General features: G+C 44.2%; 1 protein-coding gene across 4 annotated transcripts in view; it reads right to left on the reverse strand.

Annotated features, from left to right (window-relative positions):
• LOC139240875 (SWI/SNF complex subunit SMARCC2-like) overlaps positions 1 to 24927 on the reverse strand; it is an 875893-nt gene that overhangs the window by 692961 nt on the left and 158005 nt on the right. For all 4 annotated transcript variants that reach the window (XM_070869382.1, XM_070869381.1, XM_070869383.1 and 1 more), the window contains exons 8-10: positions 11283 to 11358; positions 7933 to 8064; positions 3852 to 3967 (exon numbers count right to left, since the gene is read on the reverse strand). In XM_070869382.1, coding sequence (XP_070725483.1) covers positions 3852 to 3967; positions 7933 to 8064; positions 11283 to 11358 — 324 coding nt within the window. The remainder of the gene's footprint in view (positions 1 to 3851; positions 3968 to 7932; positions 8065 to 11282; positions 11359 to 24927) is intronic.

A 24927-nucleotide genomic window follows, 5' to 3' on the forward strand; every position in this document is an offset into this window, starting at 1 on the left:
TCTCCTTTAGTAGGGATTCCATTATTTTTCCTCCCACCGATGTTAAGCTGACTGGTCTATAATTCCCTGGACATGTTCCATCCCTCTTTGTAAATATAGGTATAACACTTGCTATCCATCAGTCCTCTGGCACTACACCTTTTTCTAATGAATTATTAAATATGTGTAATAATGTCTCTTCCCTAGATTCTTTTAAAATGCATGGATGCAATCCATCTGGATCAGGGGTCTTATCCTCTTTAAGTTTGATTAGTTTATTTAATATATCCCCTCTTTTTAATTTAAATGCACTTATCTCATTACGAATCTCATGATCCAATGTCATGTCCACCTGTTCTATCTCCCTGGTAAATACTGAAGCAAAATAATTATTTAATATTTCTGCCATCGCTCTATCGTTGCTTGTGGTATTAATCCGTCTGTCCCTTAATGGCCCTATCCCATCCCAACCTTCCTTTTTTTTATTGATGTGCCTGTAAAATATTTTATTAATTTGTTTTATGTTCCTTGATAATTTAATTTCATAGTTCCTCTTTGCCTTCCGAGTAGTTCTTTTTGACTTCTCTCCTAATCTTTTCATATTCTCCCTTATCATGCACTTCCATGCTGTCTATGTATTGAATGTATGCCTCTTTCCTCACCCTCAATTGTTCCCTTATGGCTTTATTCATCCATGGAGTCTCATTAGTGTTTAGTTTGTTCGTTCCTTTTAGCGGAATATATTTTTCCTGCACACTGTTGAACACCATTTTAAATGTTTCCCATTGGTGTTCTACATTGTTGTTTGCCAATATTGTTGCCCATTTTATTTTCCCAAGTTCCAATAGCAGCCCCTCAAAATCAGCTTTTCTCCAATCTATTACCCTGGTTTTTGTCATACTTATGTCCTTCTCAATTATCATCTTAAAGCGTATTATATTATAGAAACATAGAAATTTACAGCACAGAAGGAGGCCATTTCGGCCCATCGTGTCCGCACCGGCTGACAAAGAGCCGCACGGCCCTCGATCAGCAGCTCTGAAGGTTACATATAAACCTATGAACAATGACGGAAAGGCAAAGAGTACCCAGCCCAACCAGTCCGCCTCACACAACTGCGACACCCCTTATACTGAAACATTCTACACTCCATGCCAACTGGAGCCATGTGATCTCCTGGGACAGGCAAAAAACAGATAAAAACCCAGGCCAATTTAGGGAGAAAAAAATCTGGGAAAATTCCTCTCCGACCCATCCAGGCGATCGAAACTAGTCCAGGAGATCACCTGGCCGTATTCGATTCCCTGCAATACTTACCATTATATCTGCGCCGGCCAACAAAAGGTCATCCAGTCTAATCCCAATTACCACCTCTAGATCCGTAACCCTGCAGATTATGGCACTTCAAGTGCCCATTCAACCATCTCTTAAAAGTGGTGAGGGTTTCTGCATCCACCACTCTTCCAGGCAGTGAGTTCCAGATCCCGACAACCCTCTGCGTAAAGAAGCCTCCCCTCAAGTCCCCTCGAAACCTTCCACCAACCATCTTAAAACTATGTCCCCTCGTAATAGACCCTTCCACCAATGGAAATAGGCCTTTATTATCCACTATATCCAGGCCCCTCAATATTTTGTACACCTCAATGAGGTCTCCTCTCAACCTCCTCTGTTCCAATGAGAACAAACCCAGCCTATCCAATCTGCCCTCATAACTAAGATTCTCCATTCCAGGCAGCATCCTAATAAATCTCCTCTGCACCCTCTCTCGTGTAATCACATCCTTCCTATAATACAGCGACCAGAACTGCACGCAGTACGCCAGCCTAACCAAAGTATTGTACAATTTAAGCATAACCTTCCTACTCATATTCTCTGCCTCGGCCAATAAAGGCAAGCATTCCATATGCCTTCTTAACCACCTTATCCACCTGGCCTGCTACTTTCAGGGATCTGTGGACAAGCACTCCAAGGTCCCTTTGTTCATCTACACTATTAAGTGGCCTACCGCATAATGTGTATACCCTTTCCTTATTAGCCCTCCCAAAGTGTATCACCTCACGCTTCTCTGAATTAAATTCCATTTGCCACTGCTCTGCCCACCTGACCAGTAGATTGATATCCTCCTGCAGTCCATGACTTTCCTCTTCATTATCAACCACACAGCCAATTTAGTGTCGTCTGCAAACTTCTGAATCATACTCCCTATATTCAAATCTAAATCATTGATATATACCACAAGAAGCAAGGGACCCAGTACTGAACCCTGTGGAACCCCACTGGAAACATCCTTCTAGTCACAAAAACATCCATCAACTATTACCCTTTGCTTCCTACCTCCAAGCCAATTTTGGATCCAACTTGCCACTTTGCCCTGGATCCCATGGGCTTTAACCTTCGTGACCAGCCTACCTTGTGGGACCTTATCAAAAGCTTTGCTAAAGTCCATATACACTACATCGTATACACTACCCTAATCGATCCTCTTGGTTACCTCCTCAAAAAATTCAATCAGGTTAGTCAAACACGATCTTCCCTTAACAAATCCGTGCTGACTGTCCTTAATTAATCCTTGCCTTTCCAAATGTATGGTCACTATTGCCTAGATGTCCCCCAACCTTTACTTCTCTTATCTGCTCTGGTTCATTCCCCATTACTAGATCCAATAGCGAATCCTCCCTTGATGGGCTTTTTACATATTGGGTTAGAAAGGCATCCTGTACATATTGTAGGAACTCCATTCCCTTATCCCCTTTACCTACCTCTTCTGTCCAATTAATTTTGGGTAGTTGAAATCCCCCATGATTATTATTCTATGTTTTTTACTCATTTCCCTAATTTGTCTGCATATTTTTTCCTCCACCTCCCTTCCACTATTAGGTGGTTTGTAGACTACAGCTGTTAGTGTAATTGATCCTTTATTATTTTTTATCTCTAACTATATGGATTCTATTTCTGTCTTGCTGCGTCACTTTTTTCCACTGCCATTATGTTATCCCTAATAAGTACAGCTACTCCACCTCTCCTTTTTCCCTCTCTATGTTTACTAAATATGTTATGCCGGCAATGTTTAATTCCCAGTCCTAATTTTTCTGTAGCCATGTCTCAGTAATCCCTACTATGTCTGTTTCCTCGCAACGCATGATTGCCTCCAACTCCCCTGTTTTATTACGGACACTGTGTGCATTGCTGTACAGACAGTTTAACTCATTTTTAATCGGATTTCCTCTCACTTTATGTTTAACCATCTTTTTAAACTCCTGTTGTATAACTCTATTTATTCCTTTGCCATCAATGTCCTCCCTTACTTTATTCTTTCCTATGCTCTCTTTTCCTGTTTTGTTTATATTTAGGCTGGTTACATTTCTTGTAGATCCCTCTCACCATCTAACTAGTTTAAAGCCGAGGACAGTAAATGTGCTCTCCAGTAACTCAAAGAGTAACAAGGTTGGACAGATTCAGCACTCAAATTTAACATTGGATCAAAACCTGACATTGCTCCTTTAAACTTCCTCAATCTCCCGAATCCCAAAGTCATTGATCGAACACAGCCTTCCGCTTGCAACCTTTAAGGAGGCGGTCATAGTGGGGACTAGATTTGTACAGTGGTCAGACAGCATTGCTCTTTTAAGTGTTTCATATTTTGACAAACATTTGAGTGGTATAAGATTGTTAATGTGCCTATTTAAAAAAAATATATATGCAAAAGATATCATTTCACTTTCTTTCAGAGGGTTAAGTCTGGGTCTGCAGCCTGGGTGAATGTTGGTGTACCTTTCTAGATTTTGCCTAATAAATTTACACAGGAGGAAAACAAACCTTTAACATTTCTAACTTTAAAGTAACAATTTCCCGAGACAAGGGAAGTGCCTCACCCTTTCTTGGTGTTCTTTTTCTTGGAGTCAGGTGTCGGAGAAGGAGAAGGGGAACGTTTTCTCTTTTTGTGACTGCTTCCCTTCTTATCTCTCCGATCTGAGTCAGGGCTGTGCACCTTTGAATGAATGTTTAAGAGTCACTCATCTTCCACACAACCAGTGAAACCTCATTCTCACTGAAAGCACCAAATCACCAAGTGTAATTCTGTATACTTCCAGGCAAGAAATGTCTCTCAATAACAGATGAAGTAGTTATGTCAGTCAGTGAAAGGATACCAACTAATGAGTAAGGTAGAACAGAACAAAATCCAGAAACAGTTACAAAAATAAACTTCTTGCGGCTGCTGAATGCTGAGTAATGGAAGTGAATGAAGAGAGATTTGAGCGACTGAATTCTGTTGGGAAAGAACATAAGAAATAGGAGCAGGAGTAGGTCATATGGCCCCTCGAGCCTGCTCCACCATTTAATACGATCATGGCTGATCCGATCATGGACTCAGGTCCACTTCCCTGCCCGCTCCCCAAAACCCCTTTATCGGTTAAGAAACTGTCTATCTCTGTTTTAAACTTATTCAATGTCCCAGCTTCCACAGCTCTCTGAGGCAGCGAATTCCACAGATTTACAACCCTCAGAGAAGAAATTTTTCCTCATCTGTTTTAAATGGGCGGCCCCTTATTCTAAGATCATACCCCCAGTTCTAGTCTCCCCCACCAGTGGAAACATCCTCTCTGCATCCACCTTGTCAAACCCCCTCATAAACTTATACGTTTTGATAAGATCACCTCTCATTCTTCTGAATTCCAATGAGTAGAGGCCCAACCTACTCAACCTTTCCTCATAAGTCAACCCCCTCATCTGCAGAATCAACCGAGTGAACTTTCTCTGAACTGCCTCCAAAGCAAGTATATCCTTTCGTAAATATGGAAACCAAAACTGGACGCAGTATTCCAGGTGTGGCCTCACCAATACCCTGTATAACTGTAGCAAGACTTCTCTGCTTTTATACTCCATCCCCATTGCAATAAAGGCCAAGATTCCATTGGCCTTCCTGATCACTTGCTGTACCTGCATACTAACCTTTTGTGTTTCATGCGCAAGTACCCCCAAGTCCCGCTGTACTGCAGCACTTTGCAATTTTTCTCCATTTAAATAATGACTTGCTCTTTGATTTTTTCTGCCAAAGTGCATGGCTTCATTTCCAACATTATACTCCATCTGCCAAATTTTTGCCCACTTATTTAACCTGTCTATGTCCTTTTGCAGAGTTTTTGTGTCCTCCTCACACATTGCTTTTCCTCCCATCTTTGTATCGTCAGCAAACTTGGCTACGTTACACTCAGTCCCTTCTTCCAAGTCGTTAATATAAATTGTAAATAGTTGGGGTCCCAGCACCGATCCCTGCAGCACCCCACCAGTTACTAATTGCCAACCCAAGAATGAACCATTTATCCCGACTCTCTGTTTTCTATTAGTTAGTCAATCCTCTATCCGTGCTAATATATTATCCCCAACCCCGTGAACTTTTATCTTGTGCAGTAACCTTTTATGTGGCACCTTGTCAAATACCTTCTGGAAGTACAAATACACCACATCCACTGGTTCCCCATTATCCACCCTATTCGTTACATCCTCAAAGAATTCCAGCAAATTTGTCAAACATGACTTCCCCTTCATAAATCTATGCTGACTCTGCCTGACCGAATTATGCTTTTCCAAATGTCCTGCTACTGCTTTTTTAACAATGGATTCCAACATTTTCCCAACCACAGATGTTAGGCTAACTGGTCTATAGTTTCCTGCTTTTTGTCTGCCTCCTTTTTTAAATAGGGGTGTTACATTTGCAGTTTTCCAATCTGCTGGGACCTCCCCAGAATCCAGGGAATGTTGGTAAATTACAACTAATGCAGCCACTATCCCTGCCGCTACTTTTCTTAAGACCCGAGGTTGCAAGCCATCAGGTCCAGGGGATTTATCTGCTTTTAGTCCCATTATCTTACTGAGTACCACCTCCTTAGTGATTGTCATTGTGTTAAGTTCCTCCCCCCCCCCCTGCAGCCCCTTGACTAGGCACTGTTGGGATATTGTTAGTGTCCTCTACCGTAAAGACTGATGCAAAATATTTGTTCAGAGTTTCTGCCATCTCCATGTTCCCCATTACTAATTCCCCGGTCTCGTCCTCTAAGGGACCAACATTTACTTTAGCCACTCTTTTCCTTTTTATATACCTATAGAAACTCTTGCTATCTGTTTTTATATTTTGTGCTAGTTTACTTTCATAGTCTATCTTCCCTTTCTTAATCATTTTTTTAGTCATTTTTTGCTGGCTTTTAAAAGCTTCCCAATCTCCCACTAGTTTTGGCACTTTGTATGCCCTTGTTTTTAATTGGATACCGTCCTTTATTTCTTTAGTTAGCCACGGATGGCTATCTTTTCTTTTACACCCTTTCCTCCTCACTGGAATATATTTTTCTTGAGTTGTGAAATATCTCCTTAAATGTACGCCACTGTTCATCAACCATCCTACACTTTAATCTATTTTCCCAGTCCACTTTAGCCAACTCTGCCCTCATACCTTTGTAGTCTCCTTTATTTAAGCTTAGTACACTGGTTAGAGATCCAACTTTCTCACCCTCCATCTGAATTTGAAATTCAATCATGCTATGATCACTCATTCCGAGGGGATCCTTTACTAGGAGATTGTTTATTAATCCTATCTCATTACACAGGACCAGATCTAAGATAGCCTGCCCCCTGGTTGGTTCCGTTACGTACTGCTCAAGGAACCAGTCCCTTATGCACTCTCTGAACTCTTCCTCAAGGCTACCCTGACCAATTTGATCTGTCCAATCAATATGAAGGTTAAAATCACACATGATTATTGCTGTTCCCTTTTTACAAGCCCCCACTATTTCCTGGTTTATGCTCCGACCAACAGTTAGGGGGCCTATAGACTACTCCCACCAGTGACTTTTTCCCCTTATTATTCCTTATCTCCACCCAACATCCTGATCATTTGAGCCAATATCGTTTCTCACTATTGCAGTGATTCCATCCTTTATCAATAGAGCTACCCCACCTCCTTTTCCTTTCTGTCTGTCCTTCCGGATTGTCCAGTACCGCTGAATATTTAATTCCAAGTCCTGGTCACCTTGCAACCACGTCTCTGTAATGGCTATCAGATCATACCCATTTGTATCTATTTGTGTTGTCAACTCATCTATTTTGTTACAAATGTTACGTGCATTTAGACAAAGTGCCTTTAAATTTGTTTTTTTATCCTTTTTTCCTGCTTGTTTCCTCTCTCCTTCAAACTCATTTTCTTTATTTTTGCTTTCTAATTCCAGCTTTACTCCCCTCCCTACTGAATCTATTTTCAGGTTCCCATCCCCCTGCCATGCTAGTTGAAACCCTCCCCAACGGCACTAGCAAACCCCCCCCCACGAGGATATTGGTCCCGGCTCTGTTGAGGTGCAACCCGTCCGGGTTGTACAGGTCCCACCTCCCCCAGAAGCTTGTCCCAATGCCTCAGGAAACTAAAGCCCTTCCGCCTGCACCATCTCTCCAGCCACGTATTCATCTGCTCTATCCTCCTATTTCTGTACTCACTAGTTCTTGGCACCGGGGGTAATCGGAGATTACTACCTTTGAGGTCCTGCTTTTTAATCTTTCTCCTAGCTCCCTCAACTCTGGCTGCAGGACCTCAATCCTCTTTCTACCTAGGTCATTGGTCCCGATATAGACCATGACCTCTGGTTGTTCACCCTCTCCCCCAGAATGCCCTGCAGCGAACAGGATAGGATCTTGTATTTGATTTTTAAATTTTTGATTAGGTACACATTTATCTAAATTTAAATTATTTTTTTCCCTTCCTAACTATTTTCAAATATAGTGAACACCTGTTCTGTAAGCTTCCATTTTTTACCAAAGTACATTGCAAGTTCAAATTTAAACATAACCACCAAAAGGAACAATCTTCAGAAAAAAACAATATTGAGACACAAGTAACAGGGCCAAATCCTCCACTGACTGAAACTAACCTCAATTCATTAAAGAGGTAAATTGGAAAACAGAGGGAATTACCTCTTCTGTTAATGTTTTGGCAGAAATTCTTTTCCTTCGAACAACAGGTGCCCGGTCATCATTCACCTCATAGTCTTCCTCATTCATCCATTCATTAAAGGTGTCGGTGTCCATTATCCACTTAGCATGGACCTTTCAACAAACAGGAAGTTTAGTTAGTCTTGAAAATCAGTCCATATACCTGCACAAGCATTAAGAGCAGTTGAATGCTGGAAATATTCCTGAAAGCTCAGATACCACAGTCAGCAGAAGGTGGGGCAGGTAAGGAACTCGTTTTCGTTCTTTGGTAAAATGCAAACAATCCATTACTGCATTGTTTTACCTCTTCAGCCCACCAGCAAAAAGACATTAGCCAATGAGGAAGGAGTTTTACCATTAGAAAGGGAGGTGGTGGAGTTCACATAGTATTTACAGACTAGAAACAGGCCATTCGGCTCAACAGGTCCGTGCCGGTGTTTATGCTCGACATGAGCCTCCTCCCATCCCTCTTCATCTCACCCAATCAACACATCCTTCTATTCCTTTCCCCCTCATGTACTTATCTGGCTTCTTCTTAAATGCATCTATGCTATTCGCCTCATCTACTCCCTGTGGTAGGGGAGTTCCAGATTCCAACCACTCTCTGGGTCAAGAAACTTCTCCTGAATTCCCCATTAGATTTATTAATGACTACCTTACATTTATTTTTGTTCTCGTCCGCAAGTGGAAACATCTTCTCTACGTCTACCCAATCAAACCCTGTCATAATCTTGAAGACCTCTATCAGGTCACAACTCAGTCTTCACTTTTATACAGAAAAGAGCCCTAGCCTGTTCAAACTTTCCTACTAGGTGTGCCCTCTCAGTTCTGGTATCATTCTAGATGATGTTTTTTGCACTTCAGTGCTCTATATGCTTTTTATAACAGGGAGACAGAACTGTTTACAGTTAGTGTGGTCTAACCAAGGTTCTATACAAGTTTAATATAACTTCTCTGCCTTTCAAATTCTATCCTCTAGAAATGAACCCCAGTACTTTGTTTGCTTTTTTATGGCCTATTAACCTGCCTTGCTACTTTGTGATTTGTGCTCCCAAATCCCTCTGTTTCTCTACCCCTTTTAGACTCTATTTTCCAAGGCTCCCTTATTCTACCTATCAAAATGTAAAACCTCACACTTGTCTATTCTGCAAGTTTATTAATGTCTTCCTGTATTTTGTCGCAGTCCTCCTCTGTACTAACAACACCCTCTGAATTGTACTTCTGATTCCCGAGTCCAAATCGTTTATGTAAATGATGAACAACAATGGTCCCTGCTCCAATCCTTGTAGAACACCAATTCCCACTTTTGCCAGCCTGATTAACTGCCTTTAACCCTTACTCTCTGTTTTCTGCTTTCTGGACAGCTTGCTATCCATTCTGCTACTTGTCCCCTGGCTCCACATGTTCGGACCTTCGTCATGAGTCTACTATTAAGGTACTTTATCGAAGGCCTTTTGCAAATCCATATATATTATGTCTACTACATTACCTGCTCTGTTACTTCTTCAAAGAATTCAATAAGGTTGGTCAAGCATGACTATTCTTCATAATATTTTTAGTTTCTAGATTTTTTTAAATTACATTTTTGAGTAAGGATTTCATTATCTTTCTTATCACCGACATTAAGCTAATTGGTCTACAGATACCTGGGCTTGTTCTATCTCCCTTTTTAAATATAGGAATCACATTAGCTGTCCGCCAGTCCTTTGGCGCTATTCCCTTTTCTAATTTTTACATACAAGTTTTAAAAAAATCTCTAAGGCAGCAAATGGGATTTGGGGGTTTATATTGAGAAGGAGTGAATAAATAAGCAAAGAGGTCATGGTAACTCAAAAACAGCTTCCATTTATATAGCACCTCTGATGAAAAAAATGTCCCAAGACACTTCACGGAAGGCATATGTGGAAAATGGATGCCAAGATAGAAAACGAGAGATTAGGAGGGGTGACCAAACTCTTGATCAAAGAGATGGGTTTTGATGACAGTTTTAAAGGAGGGGAGAGATGGCGATGTTTATTTGGATCCAACTTACTGAAGGCATGGCCATTAGTGATGGGGTAGAGGGAATGCACAAGAAGCTGCAGTCAGAGGCAATTTAGGAAAAGAAGGCCGGAGAAGGGTGCGGAGGCGGGAAGGGTGAGGCCATAGAGGGATTTAAAGACCAGGGGCCAATGTAGGTCAGCAAGCACAAGGGTGACAGACGAGCAGAACTTGGTGTGGGACATTAAGCTACAAATGAGGCTCAATATTGGGTGGACCTTGGACCTACCCATTCTAGTGCAGGGAATGTTATCTGTGCTCAATTTTCACCGGCAGGTCAGTAAGAACCAATTTCTAGGGCAATATGTCAAACCAATGCAGAGCAGCACTCACCTGTAATGCTCCCTTTACAACAATAACAACAACTTGCATTTATACATCAGCTTTAGTAAAACATCCCAAGGCGCTTCACAGGAGTGTTATAAAACAAAATTTGACACCGAGCTATTAGGACAAGCTTAGTCAAAGAGGCTGGTTTTAAGGTGTGTCTTAAAGGATGGAAAGAAAGGTAGCGAGGCAAACAGGTTTAGAGAGGGAATTCTTCAGGCCTAGGCAGCTGAAGGCACGGCCACCAATGGTGGGGTGATTAAAATCGGGCATGCGGAAGAAGCCAGAATTGAAGGAGCACAGAGATCTCGAAGGTTGGTAGAGCTGGAACACTCAACAAGCTCAACACCATCCAGGACAGAGCATATTGCTTTATTAGCACCTCGGCTACTGGATTCCAATAGCCATCCCCTCCACCACTGGCACACTGGTTGCAGTATGTACAATCTACAGGATGCACTGGCAGTAACTCACCAAGCTTATCTCGCCAGCACCTACCAACTCTGTGACATCTACCACTAAGAAGGACAAGACTAGCCATGTCATAGGAACACCATCACCTTGAGACCAGGAGAGGGAGTTGCAGAAGTTGAAGGGGTTGGAGTCCTTGAGGGGTGGGCAAAAGGCTGCAGCGACCATTGGTGACTCAGGGTCATGGTGCAGGATGCTGTATTCAGAAAGCCCAGCATTATTACTACAGCAGCCTTTTCTGACTAAATAAAACAGGCCTTTCTAAGTTTTGAAAATGACTTAAACAGCAAAATAAACAGATTTTGATTCTGTGTTACCTATGCTCAGTTTCCAAGGTAATTTTTTATTGAATATCCAAAATGGTTCAATATTTTCAGACACAGCAACATAGATGCATGAATAGGCAACATATGTGCCAAATCGTTTGAATTCTCATTGAAGAAATATTATAAATATGTACATTTTAATATTATAGGCATTATAAATTTGCAAACCTTCCGGGGCCGCTCAGTAGATGGAGGATCCTCAACTGATGCCTCAATTTCACTGGCTGGAATCCACGTATCATAACTGGAGGGACACAGCACAGGAAGAATTTCAACATCGCAATACAGTATTCTTGGCCACAGTGCTAATATAGGGCTCAATTTTCCCCAAAGCATTTTTTTGGCGTACTTGAAGAGTTACGGCCGATTTTTTGGGACCCAATTACGCCAAAAAAAGTGTTGTACGTTTCCCCGCTGGATCTCTTCATTTTGACGTGGCCTAACCCGAGGCGGGTGGAGCCTTGGCCTGCGCCAAAAAGATCGGGCTGTCATGGTAACCAGGGACACAATGCGAGCTGATGCTGCAAAGTGAAGCATACAGCCACCTCCCAACACATTAAAAGAATCGAAAAACACATAGCACCAACCCCGCCCGAACTCTCTCTCTCTCTCGCTCTGTGTGAACCGGGGACTCAGAATGGAACCGGACAGCCTTGCTGTGTGGGGACCGATAATGGAACCAGACAACCTTCGGGCAGGGTTGCAGGTAAATTGTTGCTGTGTGTTTTTCAATTCTTTCAGTGTGCCCGGGCGTCTGCTGCACGATTTCCTTACTTGCGCCGATTTCCTTACCTCTAGGGAAGGTTTTTCTGGAGGGGCCACATACGCTGGTCTAATCAGAATTGGAGTAACTCTCAGCTGGCCAAACTTCCCTAAGTGGCCAGAAGTGACGTATGTGACTGGTTACGCCCCCTTTGGCTGAAAAAAAAAACTGACTTAAAAAATTCGGAACTAACTGAGTTACACTGGTGCAAATTGATTGGGAAAACTGGGGATTTTTAAGTTAAGCCAGAAAAAGCAGCCTGCTCAAAAAAAAACAGCACAAATACTGGGGAAAATTGAGCCCATTGTCACTTACAAATTCTTTGCACTAATACCATTACTCCTTAACAAAATATTATTAAGGCATTAAAATGTTGCAGTTCCAGGCTCTAGATTTCTGCTCATAACAATGTTCCACCAGCATCCTGGTAAATATACAGTTCCCAGAAATCCTTGTTTAAATCTTTACATCTGCTCTAAATATGAGTTTCAGTAAAGAACTAAAAACAACAGCCACAAAATTCTAGTCAATTTACATATTTTTATAGCACAACTTGATTAATGATTCATTTATTAATTGAAACGTTTCAAGTCTAATATTTTGTAGACAAGTGACATCATGGGTTAACATAGAAACATAGAAAATAGGTGCAGGAGTAGGCCATTTGGCCCTTCGAGCTTGCACCACCATTCAATATGATCATGGCTGATCATTCACCTCAATACCCCACCCTTGCCGTCTCTCCATACCCCCGATTCCTTTAGCCGTAAGGGCCACATCTAACTCCCTTTTGAATATGTCCAATAAACTGGATTCCACAACTTTCTGTGGCAGAGAATTCCACAGGTTCACAACACTCTGGGTGAAAAAGTTTCTCCTCATTTCGGTCGTATATGGCTCACCCCTTATCCTTAGATTACCCCTTATCGGGTCCGCTAAAATTGCATGCTTGGACTAGGTGAGTGTTTGAAATAGTGTTTAGCAGCCTCTAGCAGAAGTAAATGGTACTTCAACACTAAAGTGTAATCATTGTACGAAGATGCTGCTGCACCAGGATACCAGTAAAGTAGTCAGGTGATAAGGTAAGCAAATAATGTGCTCAATTGTTGTACGGGAAATGCCCTGTAAATTGCCTGAAAATATGTTTTCAAAATGGAGTTTCAGCTTAATGGAATCAGTAGTTAAACTGAATGCTGGGAAACAGTTGGGAAGTCAAAATTAATTAAAATCATGAAGATCTATATTTAAACAAAATATTCCTTACCAGTGATAAGAAGGCCAGCTAAGTACTGTGCTCAGGATAGGCTCATTAGTGGGACATAAATATATCATACCGTATCTGGTCCTGTGTAGGATCCTTTGTTAAAAGATTGAGAATTTAGGGAAGCAAAAGTAGAACTTTGCAAGCCTAGGTATGCATGTCTCATTAACTTAGGGGCCTTTCTTTACATGGCTGTTGTACATGATTGACACCAAAACAGGTGAATTTTTCTGACATGTGTCACTCAGATTGGTCAACTGAATGGTCTTTCTTTGAATTTAGGGAATATAACCTGGTGCTTGGCACACCTCTCAACAGATTCTCTGACTCTCTTTGTTTAGTTAGAAGATTCTCTCTGTCTTCTTCTGTAGTAATCTTTACCTAAATGATGTAAAAGGGAACCTTTCAAGTACAAAGTATATTCAGGATGGAGAATAAAAGGTTATGTGAATCAGTTTGTATAGCTATAGCAACAAGTTACCTATAGAGATAAGTATATCACTTAAATATACAAGTTGTCCAAGATAGAATCATGGAATGATTACAGCACGGAAGACCATTTGACTCATCAAGCTCTCTGCAAGAGCACTTCAGTTAGTCCCACTCCACCGCCCTTTCCCCGTAGCCCTGCAAAGATTTTTTTTCCAGGTACTTATCCAACTCCCTTTTGAAAACAGTGATTGAGTCTGCCTCCACCACCCTTTCAGGCCGTGCATTCCAGATCCTAATCACTCACTGCCTAAAAAAGGTTTTTCTTGTGTCGCCTTTGGTTCTTCTGCCAATCACCTTAAATCTATGTCCTCTGGTTCTCAACTCTTCTGCCAATGGGAACAGTTTTTCTCTATCTACTCTGTCCAGATCCCTCATGATTTTGAACACCTTTATCAAATCTCCTTTCAATCTTCTCTGCTCTAAAGAGAACAACCCTAACGTCTCCAGTCTAGTCATGTAACTGAAGTCCCTCATCCCTGGAATCATTCTTGTAAATCTTTTGAGCATCCTCTCTAAGGCTTTCATATCCTCCCTAAAGTGCAGTGCCCACAATTGGACACAATACTCCAATTGAGGCAGGACCAATGTTTTATACATCAAGGAAGATGAGAGTGAAGTCAGCTAGCTCAGATACCACCACACGTGCAGGAGGATTCAGCCTGATCAGAGGAACCGAGTGGAACAGATAACTCCAGCAATGAAGGGGCGCATCAACTCAATGTTCCAGAAGCTAACGCCATGATCCCAGGGGAGTATCAACTCAACTGCATCACTCATAAGGGTGAAATTGTATAAGCTCTGGAAACATTGTTCACCACCAGCACATAAGACTTTATTCTGTCCAATAGACCAGCTATCTAATGCTGTTAACTTGTCAGCTATCTGAGGAGTTAATCATAAATTAATTTCACTAAATTGTAGTAGTCTCCGACACTGATCTCATCTATAATCTAATTGTCAGTGATTCAGTTAATGCTGAATAACGGTGATACTCTGAGCTGGCCTTACAACCACTGTTATTCAAATTGTTAAGTAACTGTATTAATTTGTTATTAAAATTGCTAGGTGACCCTGTCTATATCTGCTAACTATTTGTATGCTCAATGCTCAAGTTTAAGTAATGCTAATTGTGGTTTGTAGTCAATAAATAGGTGTTAGTGCTCGACATGTTGTCTGGCTACTTTGATGATCTGACAAGAAATTGGTTAATTCATTCACTTAGTAGCTTGTGGGTATCCTAATTGAGGGTTAGTGAGGTAAATCCACACTCAATCCAATCTGGGTGATGCAAAACAGTTTGGCAAGCCAAACCTAGGAACTAATTACTCTAAGATGTAAACCAGACCCACTCTCCCCTTCCCTCAATGACTATCTGTCCCACCTGTGACAGAGACTGTGGTTCTCGTATTGGACTGTTCAGCCACCTAAGGGCTCATTTTAAGAGTGGAAGCAAGTCTTCCTCGATTCCGAGGGACTGCCTATGATGATGATGATGATGAAGGTAAATATATCCTTCCTTAGTGTAATATATTTGATTCATGGGTTCTTTGCTTAAGAATTCATAGCAACACATTGCTATTAAGAACTATTTGGTTAATTATCAAAGGTTTAACAATCACACTACACATTACTAGTTCACAGGATCGGTCCAAGTCAGCATGGATTTATGAAAGGGAAATCATGCTTGACAAATCTTCTAGAATTTTTTGAGGATGTAACTAGTCAAGTGGACAAGGGAGAACCAGTGGATGTGGTGTATTTGGACTTTCAAAAGGCTTTTGACAAGGTCCCACACAAGAGATTGATGTGCAAAATTAAAGCACATGGTATTGGGGGTAATGTATTGACGTGGATAGAGAACTGGTTGGCAGACAGAAAGCAGAGTCGGGATAAACGAGTCCTTTTCAGAATAGCAGACAGTGACTAGTGGAATGCCACAGGGCTCAGTGATGGGACCCCAATTATTTACAATATACATTAATGATTTAGATGAAGGAATTGAGAGTAATATCTCCAAGTTTGCAGGTGACACTAAGCTGGGTGGCGGTGTGAGCTGTGAGGAGGATGCTAAGAGGCTGCAGGGTGACTTGGACAGGTTAGGTGAGTGGGCAAATGCATGGCAGATGCAGTATAATGTGGATAAATGTGAGGTTATCCATTTTGGTGGCAAAACACGGAGGCAGAATATTATCTGAATGGCGGCAGATTGGGAAAAGAGGAGGTGCAACGAGACCTGGATGTCATGGTACACCAGTCACTGAAGGTTGGCATGCAGGTGCAGCAGGCGGTGAAGAAGGCAAATGGCATGTTGGCCTTCATAGCGAGGGGATTTGAGCATAGGAGCAGGGAGGTCTTGCTGCAGCTGTACAGAGCCTTGGTGAGGCCTCACCTGGAATATTGTGTTCAGTTTTGGTCTCCTAATCTGAGGAAGGACATTCTTGCTATTGAGGGAGTGCAGCAAAGGTTCACCAGACTGATGCCCGGGATGGCAGGACTGACATATGAGAGACTGGATCGATGGGGCCTGTATTCACTGGAGTTTAGAAGAATGAGAGGGAATCTCATAGAAACATATAAAATTCTGATGGACAGGTTTGATGCAGGAAGAATGTTCCCGATGTTGGGGAAGTCCAGAACCAGGGGTCACAGTCTAAGGATAAGAGGTAAGCCATTTAGGACCGAGATGAGGAGAAACTTCTTCACTCAGAGAATTGTGAACCTGTGGAATTCTCTACCACAGAAAGTTGTTGATGCCAGTTCGTTAGATATATTCAAGAGGGAGTTAGATATGGCCCTTACGGTTAAGGGGATCAAGGGGTATGGAGCGAAAGCAGGAAAGGGGTACTGAGGTGAATGATCAGCCATGATCTATTGAATGGTGGTGCAGGCTCGAAGGGCCGAATGGCCAACTCCTGCACCTATTTTCTATATTTCTATGTTTCATCCACTCGGCTCACAACTGCATATCTCATCGTGGATGGCCCAGAATCAACTGACTGGGGTTTTATTGAGTCTTATGAACATCACGTGACTGGCTAAGCCACTCACAGTGCAACAGCTCTACAAATCTGTGCATATACTCATTACACTGCTTCCCCTTTATTTAGAGGCAAGGTATTTATACAACATATCAAAAGATTACTTTTCATGATTACAATTTTACAAATTCGATTACTGAGCCTGAGTATCTTGTTATAAGCTTTTAGCTTCCTCCTGCTCCGACCTCCATTTCTTTACAATTGGCTGGCTATGCCCGTTTTCTATATTCTTATTTGACTTAGGAGACTGTCTTGGGGAATTTCTGTTTTCTGTAGCCCAAGATTCCTGACCTCTATCTTCCTGTGTCCTCTTGAGTTTCCTTGAAACCCTTACATCAGACCTAGTCATAGCTTTCTTCCTAAGATCTTAATATTCCCAGTTATCAATATCCTGTCTAGTTGGTTTGCGTTTTCTGATTGATCTTCTCAACTGAACCCCAACTCCACCTCCCCCTCCGGAAGATACAGAGTCTCTGTGAGATTGTCCCATACCCGCAGAACCGCCATCAGTCGGCTGCATCTGAGTTGGTGGGGACATGGTTGTTATGACCATTGTGTTTGTTGAAGTACTTGGACCTGCCAACTCACTCAGATCATCGTCCAAGTCAGACTCATAATCATCCACTTAGAAACATAGAAACATAGAAAATAGGTGCAGGAGTAGGCCATTCGGCCGTTCTAGCCTGCACCGCCATTCAATGAGTTCATGGCTGAACATTCAACTTCAGTACCCCATTCCTGCTTTCTCGCCATACCCCTTGATCCCCCTAGTAGTAAGGACCTCATCTAACTCCTTTTTGAATATATTTAGTGAATTGGCCTCAACAACTTTCTGTGGTAGAGAATTCCACAGGTTCACCACTCTCTGGGTGAAGAAGTTCTTCCGCATCTCGGTCCTAAATGGCTTACCCCTTATCCTTAGACTGTGACCTCTGGTTCTGGACTTCCCCAACATTGGGAACATTCTTCCTGCATCTAACCTGTCTAACCCCGTCAGAATTTTAAACGTTTCTATGAGGTCCCCTCTCATTCTTCTGAACTCCAGTGAATACAAGCCCAGTTGATCCAGTCTTTCTTGATAGGTCAGTCCCGCCATCCCGGGAATCAGTCTGGTGAACCTTCGCTGCACTCCCTCAATAGCAAGAATGTCCTTCCTCAGGTTAGGAGACCAAAACTGTACACAATACTCCAGGTGTGGCCTCACCAATGCTCTGTACAACTGTAGCAACACCTCCCTGCCCCTGTACTCAAATCCCCTTATGGTACATTTGATCCACATGAACCTTCCTGATGTATTCACCAATTTTGATCAAGTACTGCTTGGTGCCACATACCCGAATAATTGTACCAATGTCCCATTTCCGTGGACTTGCTGAGAGCTCCGAACTGATCACCCTTCTAAAAGCACTGCTCTTTAATACCAGAATTATAATGACATTTCTGCACTGATTGTGCTTTCTCTACCTTCAGACAAATTCGGTTGCAATAAACTGAGACACATCCTCAGCCTATGCTTCATCAATAATTTGGCAGATGTGTACCCTGTTGTAGAATGGGGCGTAGTTCTGCATTTGAAAAGAAAATTTGCAAACCTTTTCTTCATGCTCACCGATGATCCAGTCTGTAAAACTTGTTTCCGCAAAGCCTCCTTGACAATCCTGACCGACCTTACAGCTGCACCATTTGAAGCAGGATGATATGGTACTACCAACGTGTGTTTGATACCGTTGTGTCTGGCAAAATTCACAAATTGCGTGGACCGAAATTGCGGTCCATTATCTGACACCATTTCTTCGGGCAGGTCATGGCATGCAAAAATGTCCCGTAATTCATCCAATGTACGCTGTTTGTAGCGCCGTTTTAGCTGGCATAGCCCTGCAGTCTTGACAGATAGTACACTTACTTACTAATACTTTTAAGTCTTTATCAAACCTGGGCCAATCAACAAAACTTCGGGCCACATACTTTCATGCCAGTATGCTCACCATGACGTTCCGTCAAGACTTTGACCCATAGTGCACTGGGAATGATTACTCTCAGGCCCCATTTTAGACATCCCTGCTCACACGATAATTCATGCCGATGATGATAAAAGGACTTCATCCCATCGTCTAAATGCGTCTGATCTTCAGACCACCCTCGCAGGGTGTGCTCATAGGCGCGCTGTAACGTGGCATCTTTCTGCAATAACAGAGGCGGTGACTGGAAAGTCCTCATCAACGACATCAAGAGTAAAGATTGACTGTTCGCGGCCAATTTCAGAATCTTCATGAGGCAACCTTGAAAGGGCATCTGCCACTGCATTCTGCTTCAATGTACGATACTCGATTTTGTAATCACACTGACACAATAAAATTGCCCATATTTGCATCCTGGAAGTCGCCATAGATGGAATTGCCGCCTTTGGGCCTAGGATAGCTAGTAACGATTTGTGATCGGTTACTTGCGTGAATTGGCGTCCTAAAAGAAACTGGTGAAACTTTTTAAAACCAAATATAATTGCCAAAGCCTCTTTTTCAATCTGGGCACAACTTTGTTTGCTTTTGTTCAGCATACGCGATGCAAAGGCAACCGTTTTTTCCTGCCCATCATTCATAACATGGCTGATCACTGCTCCTACACCATACCCAGAGACGTCACATGCTAGTCTTAGTTCACGAGTCAGATTATAACGGACGAGAAGAGCACTACTGCTCAAGCGTCGCTCTTTGCTCTTTTGCTCTTTGTCCCATATCCAACACATACCTTTCTTTAATAAATAATGGAGTGGTGCGAGCACTGTTGCTAGTCCAGGAAGGAAACAAGCATTATATTGGACCATGCCTAAAATCGTAATTCAGTAACCTTTTTCGGCTCTGGAGCCATCATGATGGCTTGCACTTTCTCCTTAACTCGTTGGAGACCATTTTCATCTACCCGCAATCCTAGATAAACCACCTCACATTGTATAAATGCACATTTACTTCTCTGCAGCTTCAGATTATGGTAATTGAACTGTTTGGATACTTCTAAGGTTTCCAGGTTTTCCCTCTCTGTGCTGGTGGCTATCAACACATCATCTCGATTGCACAAACAGTGATTTATTCCATGGTAGCCTGAAATATCATTGGTGAGGACTTCTCTTCTGAGTAGCTGAGCGAGGTCTTGGTCCAGTGGCAAGGGGGTCCAAGACGACTGGAGACCAGGAACTGTTGTATGAGCCTAATTGCCTGCGGCGACATGTTGGCCTACAATGTTAGCCGGTGTCCAACGGCCACCCCACGTTAAAAGAACTCACACACAGGCATCTCCTATTCTGTTAACATGAAGTTCGGGACCTGGAACGTCAGGACCCTCATGGACAACTCCAACAGCGACAGGCTGGAACGCCGCACCGCCATAGTTGCCCGGGAACTTAGACGCTTTGACATCGACGTCGCCACCCTAAGCGAGACCCGGCAGGTAGGGGAAGGCCAGCTCAAGGAACAAGGTGGAAGTTACACCTTTTTCTGGAAAGGGAAGCTAGAGGAAGCATGCCGCCTTCACGGAGTCGGCTTCGCCATCAAAAATGAGCTGGTCGACCACCTCAAAGACCCCCCCTGCGGGGTTAACGAACGCCTCGTGACTCTTCGACTCACCCTATCCCGGAACCAATGCGCCGCAGTCATCAGTGCTTAGGCCCCAACACTTGATGCAACGGATGAGACCAAAGAGGGTTTTTACTCCAACCTCGAAAAATCCATGTCCCGCGTCCCTGTGGACGACAAACTGATCCTCCAAGGTGACTTCAACGCCAGGGTCAGCAAAGACACAGCCCTCTGGAGAGGCGTGATTGGCAGAGAGTGGGTAGGGAAAACCAACTACAGCGGTACCTGACAAAATGTCGAGAACATGAACTCCTCATCACCAACACCTTGTTCCGCCAGAGGGACAAATACAAGGCATCATGGCAACACCCTCGCTCCAAACACCGGCACCTGCTAGACTATGTCATCGTCCGAGCCAGCAATCGCAAGGATGTGCGCATCACCAGCGCCATGACAGGAGCTGACGATTGCTGGATGGACCACTGCCTAATCCGATCCATCATCGACATCAAAATAGCCCCAAAGCGGAGGGGACAGCAGAAGCATTGCCGCAAAAAAGTTAATGGCGGGGCACTTAAAGACCCAGCTAAGAGAGCCCTACACAGCCAGCACCTCACAGCTAACCTGGCGTGCCTTGATGACCCTGAGACGCAGAATGCCCACAGCTCTTGGTCTGCCCTCCAGGCCTCCATAACCAGTGCCTGCGAAGAGACGCTTGGTCACTCAACCAGAAAATACCAGGACTGGTTTGATGAGAATGATCAGGAAATCCAAGAACTAATAGGTCGCAAGCGCAGAGCATTTCTGAGCCTTAAGCAACAACCCAACTCGGGAGCAGCAAAGCAACATTACAGGCGGCTCAAGGCTGAGGTCCAACAAAAAACCCGGGAACTAAAGAACAGGTGGTGGATGGAGAAAGCACAGGAGATACAACAACTGGCCGACAGCCATGATGTGCGAGGATTCTTCATCGCAGTCAAGGCCACCTACGGTCCAAACTCCCAAGGCCCCACCCCACTGCTGGCCAAGAACGGGGAAACACTCATCAAGGACACCGAGGCAGTCAGGGCCCGCTGGAAGGAGCACTTCGAAGATCTCCTCAATTGAGACTCTGCCTTTGACTCGAGTGCTCTTGACTCCATCCCGCAGCATGCGACCCGCCACCACCTCATTGAAACCCCAACACTGCACGAGGTAAGCAAAGCCATAAAACAGCTCAAGAACACCAAGGCTACGGGAGCGGATGGAACCCCTGCTGAGGCGCTAAAGTATGGTGGAGAGGCGCTGTTGGCGCAAAGACACAACCTCATCACTCTCATCTGCAGGGAGGAGAGCATGCCGGGAGATGCAGTGATCATGACCAGCTTTAAAAAAGGGACAAGTTGTCGCTAGAGTCCTCCTCAACCGTCTTCTCCCTGTGGCTGAGGAGCTCCTCCCGGAGTCACAGTGTGGATTTCGTCATCTACGGGGCACAACGGACATGATCTTTGCAGCGCGACAGCTGCAGGAAAAATGCAGGGAGCAGCGCCAGCCCTTATACATGGCCTTCTTCGACCTTACAAAGGCCTTTGACACTGTCAACCGCGAGGGTCTAAGGAGCGTCCTCCTCCGTTTCGGATGCTCCCAAAAGTTCATCAACATCCTTCGCCTGCTCCACGACGACAAGAAGCCGTGATCCTGACCAAAGGATCCATTACAGACCCAATCCACATCCGGACTGGGGTTAAACAGGGCTGCGTCATTGCCCCAACCCTCTTCTTAATCTTCCTCGCTGCCATGCTCCACCTCACAGTCAACAAGCTCCCGGCTGGAGTGGAACTAAACTACAGAACCAGTGGGAAGCTGTTCAACCTTCGCCGTCTCCAGGCCAGGTCCAAGAACACCCCAAACTCTGTTGTCGAGCTACAGTACGGACGACGCCTGCGTCTGCGCACACACAGAGGCTGAACTCCAGGACATAGTCGACGTAATTACTGAGGCATACAAAAGAATGGGCTAAACATCCGCAAGACAAAGGTCCTCCGCCAGCCTGTCCTCACCGCACAGCACTGCCCCCCAGTCATCAAGATCTACGTCGCGGCCCTGGACAACGTAGACCATTTGCCATACCTCGGGAGCCCCTTATCAACAAGAGCAGACATTGATAAGGAGATTCAGCGCAGCTTTCGGCTGCCTGAGGAAAAGAGCGTTCGAAAACCAGGCCCTCAAATTTACCACCAAGCTCATGGTCTACGGGCTGTAGTAATACCCGCCCTCCTGTATGGGCTCAGAGACATGGACCATGTACAGTAGACACCTCAAGTCGCTGGAGAAATACCACCAACAATGCCTCCGCAAGATCCTACAAATCCCCTGGGAGGACAGACGCACCAACATTAGCGTCCTCGACCAGGCCAACATCCCCAGCATTGAAGCACTGACCACACTCGATCAGCTCTGCTGGGCAGGCCACACTGTCCGCATGCCAGACACTAGACTCCCAAAGCAAGCGCTCTACTCGGAACTCCTTCATGGCAAATGAGCCAAAGGTGGACAGAGGAAACGTTACAAGGACACCCTCAAAGCCTCCCTGATAAAGTGCGACATCCCCACTGACACCTGGGAGTCCCTGGCCAAAGACCGCCCTAAGTGGAGGAAGTGCATCCGGGAGGGTGCTGTGCGCCTCGAGTCTCATCAACGAGTGCATGCAGAAAACAAGCGCAGGCAGCGGAAAGAACGTGCGGTAAACCTGTCCCACCCTCCCTTACCCTCAACGACTGTCTGTCCCACCTGTGGCAGGGACTGTAGCTCTCGTATTGGACTGTTCAGACACCTAAGGACTCATTCTAAGAGTGGAAGCAAGTCTTCCTCAGTTCCGAGGGACTGCCTATAATGATGATCTTCTGAGTAGCGGTGGAGGCAATGGTGCCTCTGGGGAGTCCAGCCAGAGCCAAGTCCACAGCACCACGTGTGGCTCAGCTGCATGGCAGGGGGGGGGGGGGAAGGAAGAAAAATGGAAGAGCAATAGTAGTAGGGAATTCAATAGTCAGGGGAGCAGACAGGCGTTTCTGCGGCCGCAGACATGACTCCAGGATGGTATGTTGCCTCCCTGGTGCCAGGGTCAAGGATGTCACCGAGCAGCTGCAGGGCATTCTGGGGAGAGAGGGTGAACACAGCCAGAGGTCGTGGTCTACATCGGTACCAATGACATAGGTAGAAAGATGGATGAGGTCCTGCAGGCAGAGTTTAGGGAGCTAGGAGATTAAAAAGCAGGACCTCAAAAGGTAGTAATCTCTGGATTACTCCCGGTGCCACGAGCTAGTGAGTACAGAAATAGGAGGATAGAGCAGATTAATGCGTGGCTGGAGAGATGGTGCAGGCGGGAGGGCTTTAGTTTCCTGAGGCATTGGACCGTTTCTAGGGGAGGTGAGACCTGTAAAAGCCGGACGGGTTGCACCTCAACAGAGCCGGGACCAATATCCTCGCGGGGGGATTTGCTCGTGCTTTTGGGGAGGGTTTAAATGAGGGGGATGGGAATCTGAGAACAGATTCAGTAGGGGGGGGAGTAAAGCTGGAATTGGAAAGCAAAAATGAAGAGTGTGAATTTGAAGGACAGAGGAAACAAGGGCTAGAAAGTCGCCAACAAGGAGGTCTGGCTGTACTAAATGAGATATACTTCAATGCAAGGAGTATAGCGAATAAGGCAGATGAGCTGAGAGCACAGGTAGACACTTGGGAGTATGATATTATCGCTATTACAGAGACATGGCTAAAAGAGGGGCAGGTATGGCAGCTCAACATTCCTGGTTACAGGATCTTCAGACGGGATAGAGAGAGGGATAAAAAGGGAGGGGAGAATCACAGTATTGATTAAAGAAACTATTTCAGCTGTGAGGAGGGATGATATGTTACAGGGATCATCAAATGAGGCCATATGGGTCGAACTGAAAAACAAAAAAGGGGCGATCACACTGCTAGGAGTGTACTATAGACCCCCAAACAGTGAGAGGGAGATAGAAGAGCAAATATGTAGGCAAATTTCTGAGAAGTGCAAAAACTATAGGGCAGTAACAGGGGATTTCAACTATCATAATATTAACTGGGACAAAATTAGTGTGAAGGGTATAGAGGGTGCGGAATTACTAAAATGCATTCAAGAGAACTTTTTTCGCCAGTATGTAGCAAGCCCAACACGGGAGGGGGCGGGTCTGGATATAGTCTTAGGTAATGAAGCTGAGCAGGTAGAAGGAATATCAGTGGGAGAGCATTTAAGTGCTAGTGACCATAATTCAGTTAGATTTAAGGTAGTTAAGGTAAAGGACAAGGATAGATCAGAAATAAAAGTTCTAAATTGGGGAAAAGTCAACTTTGCTAAGCTGAGAGGTGATTTGGCCGTAGTGGACTGGAAACAGCTATTGGAAGGTAAATCAGTGTCAGAGCAGTGGGAGGCATTCAAGGAGGAGATCCGTAGGGTTCAGGCCAAATATGTGCCTTTAAAGAAAAAGGGTGGTGTGGGATTAACAAATCTAGAACCCCTTGGATGTCGAGGGACAGTCAGGGTAGGATAAAGAAAAAATGGGAGGTTTATGACAGATACCAAGGGCTCAATGCTGCAGAATCTCTAGGGGAGTATAGAAAGTGCAGGGGGTGCAATTAAAAAGGATATTAGGAAACCAAAGAGAGAGCATGAAAAATTCTTGGCAAGTAAAATTAA

This window comes from Pristiophorus japonicus, chromosome X, assembly GCF_044704955.1.
Source record: "Pristiophorus japonicus isolate sPriJap1 chromosome X, sPriJap1.hap1, whole genome shotgun sequence".
Lineage (NCBI taxonomy): Eukaryota > Metazoa > Chordata > Chondrichthyes > Pristiophoridae > Pristiophorus > Pristiophorus japonicus.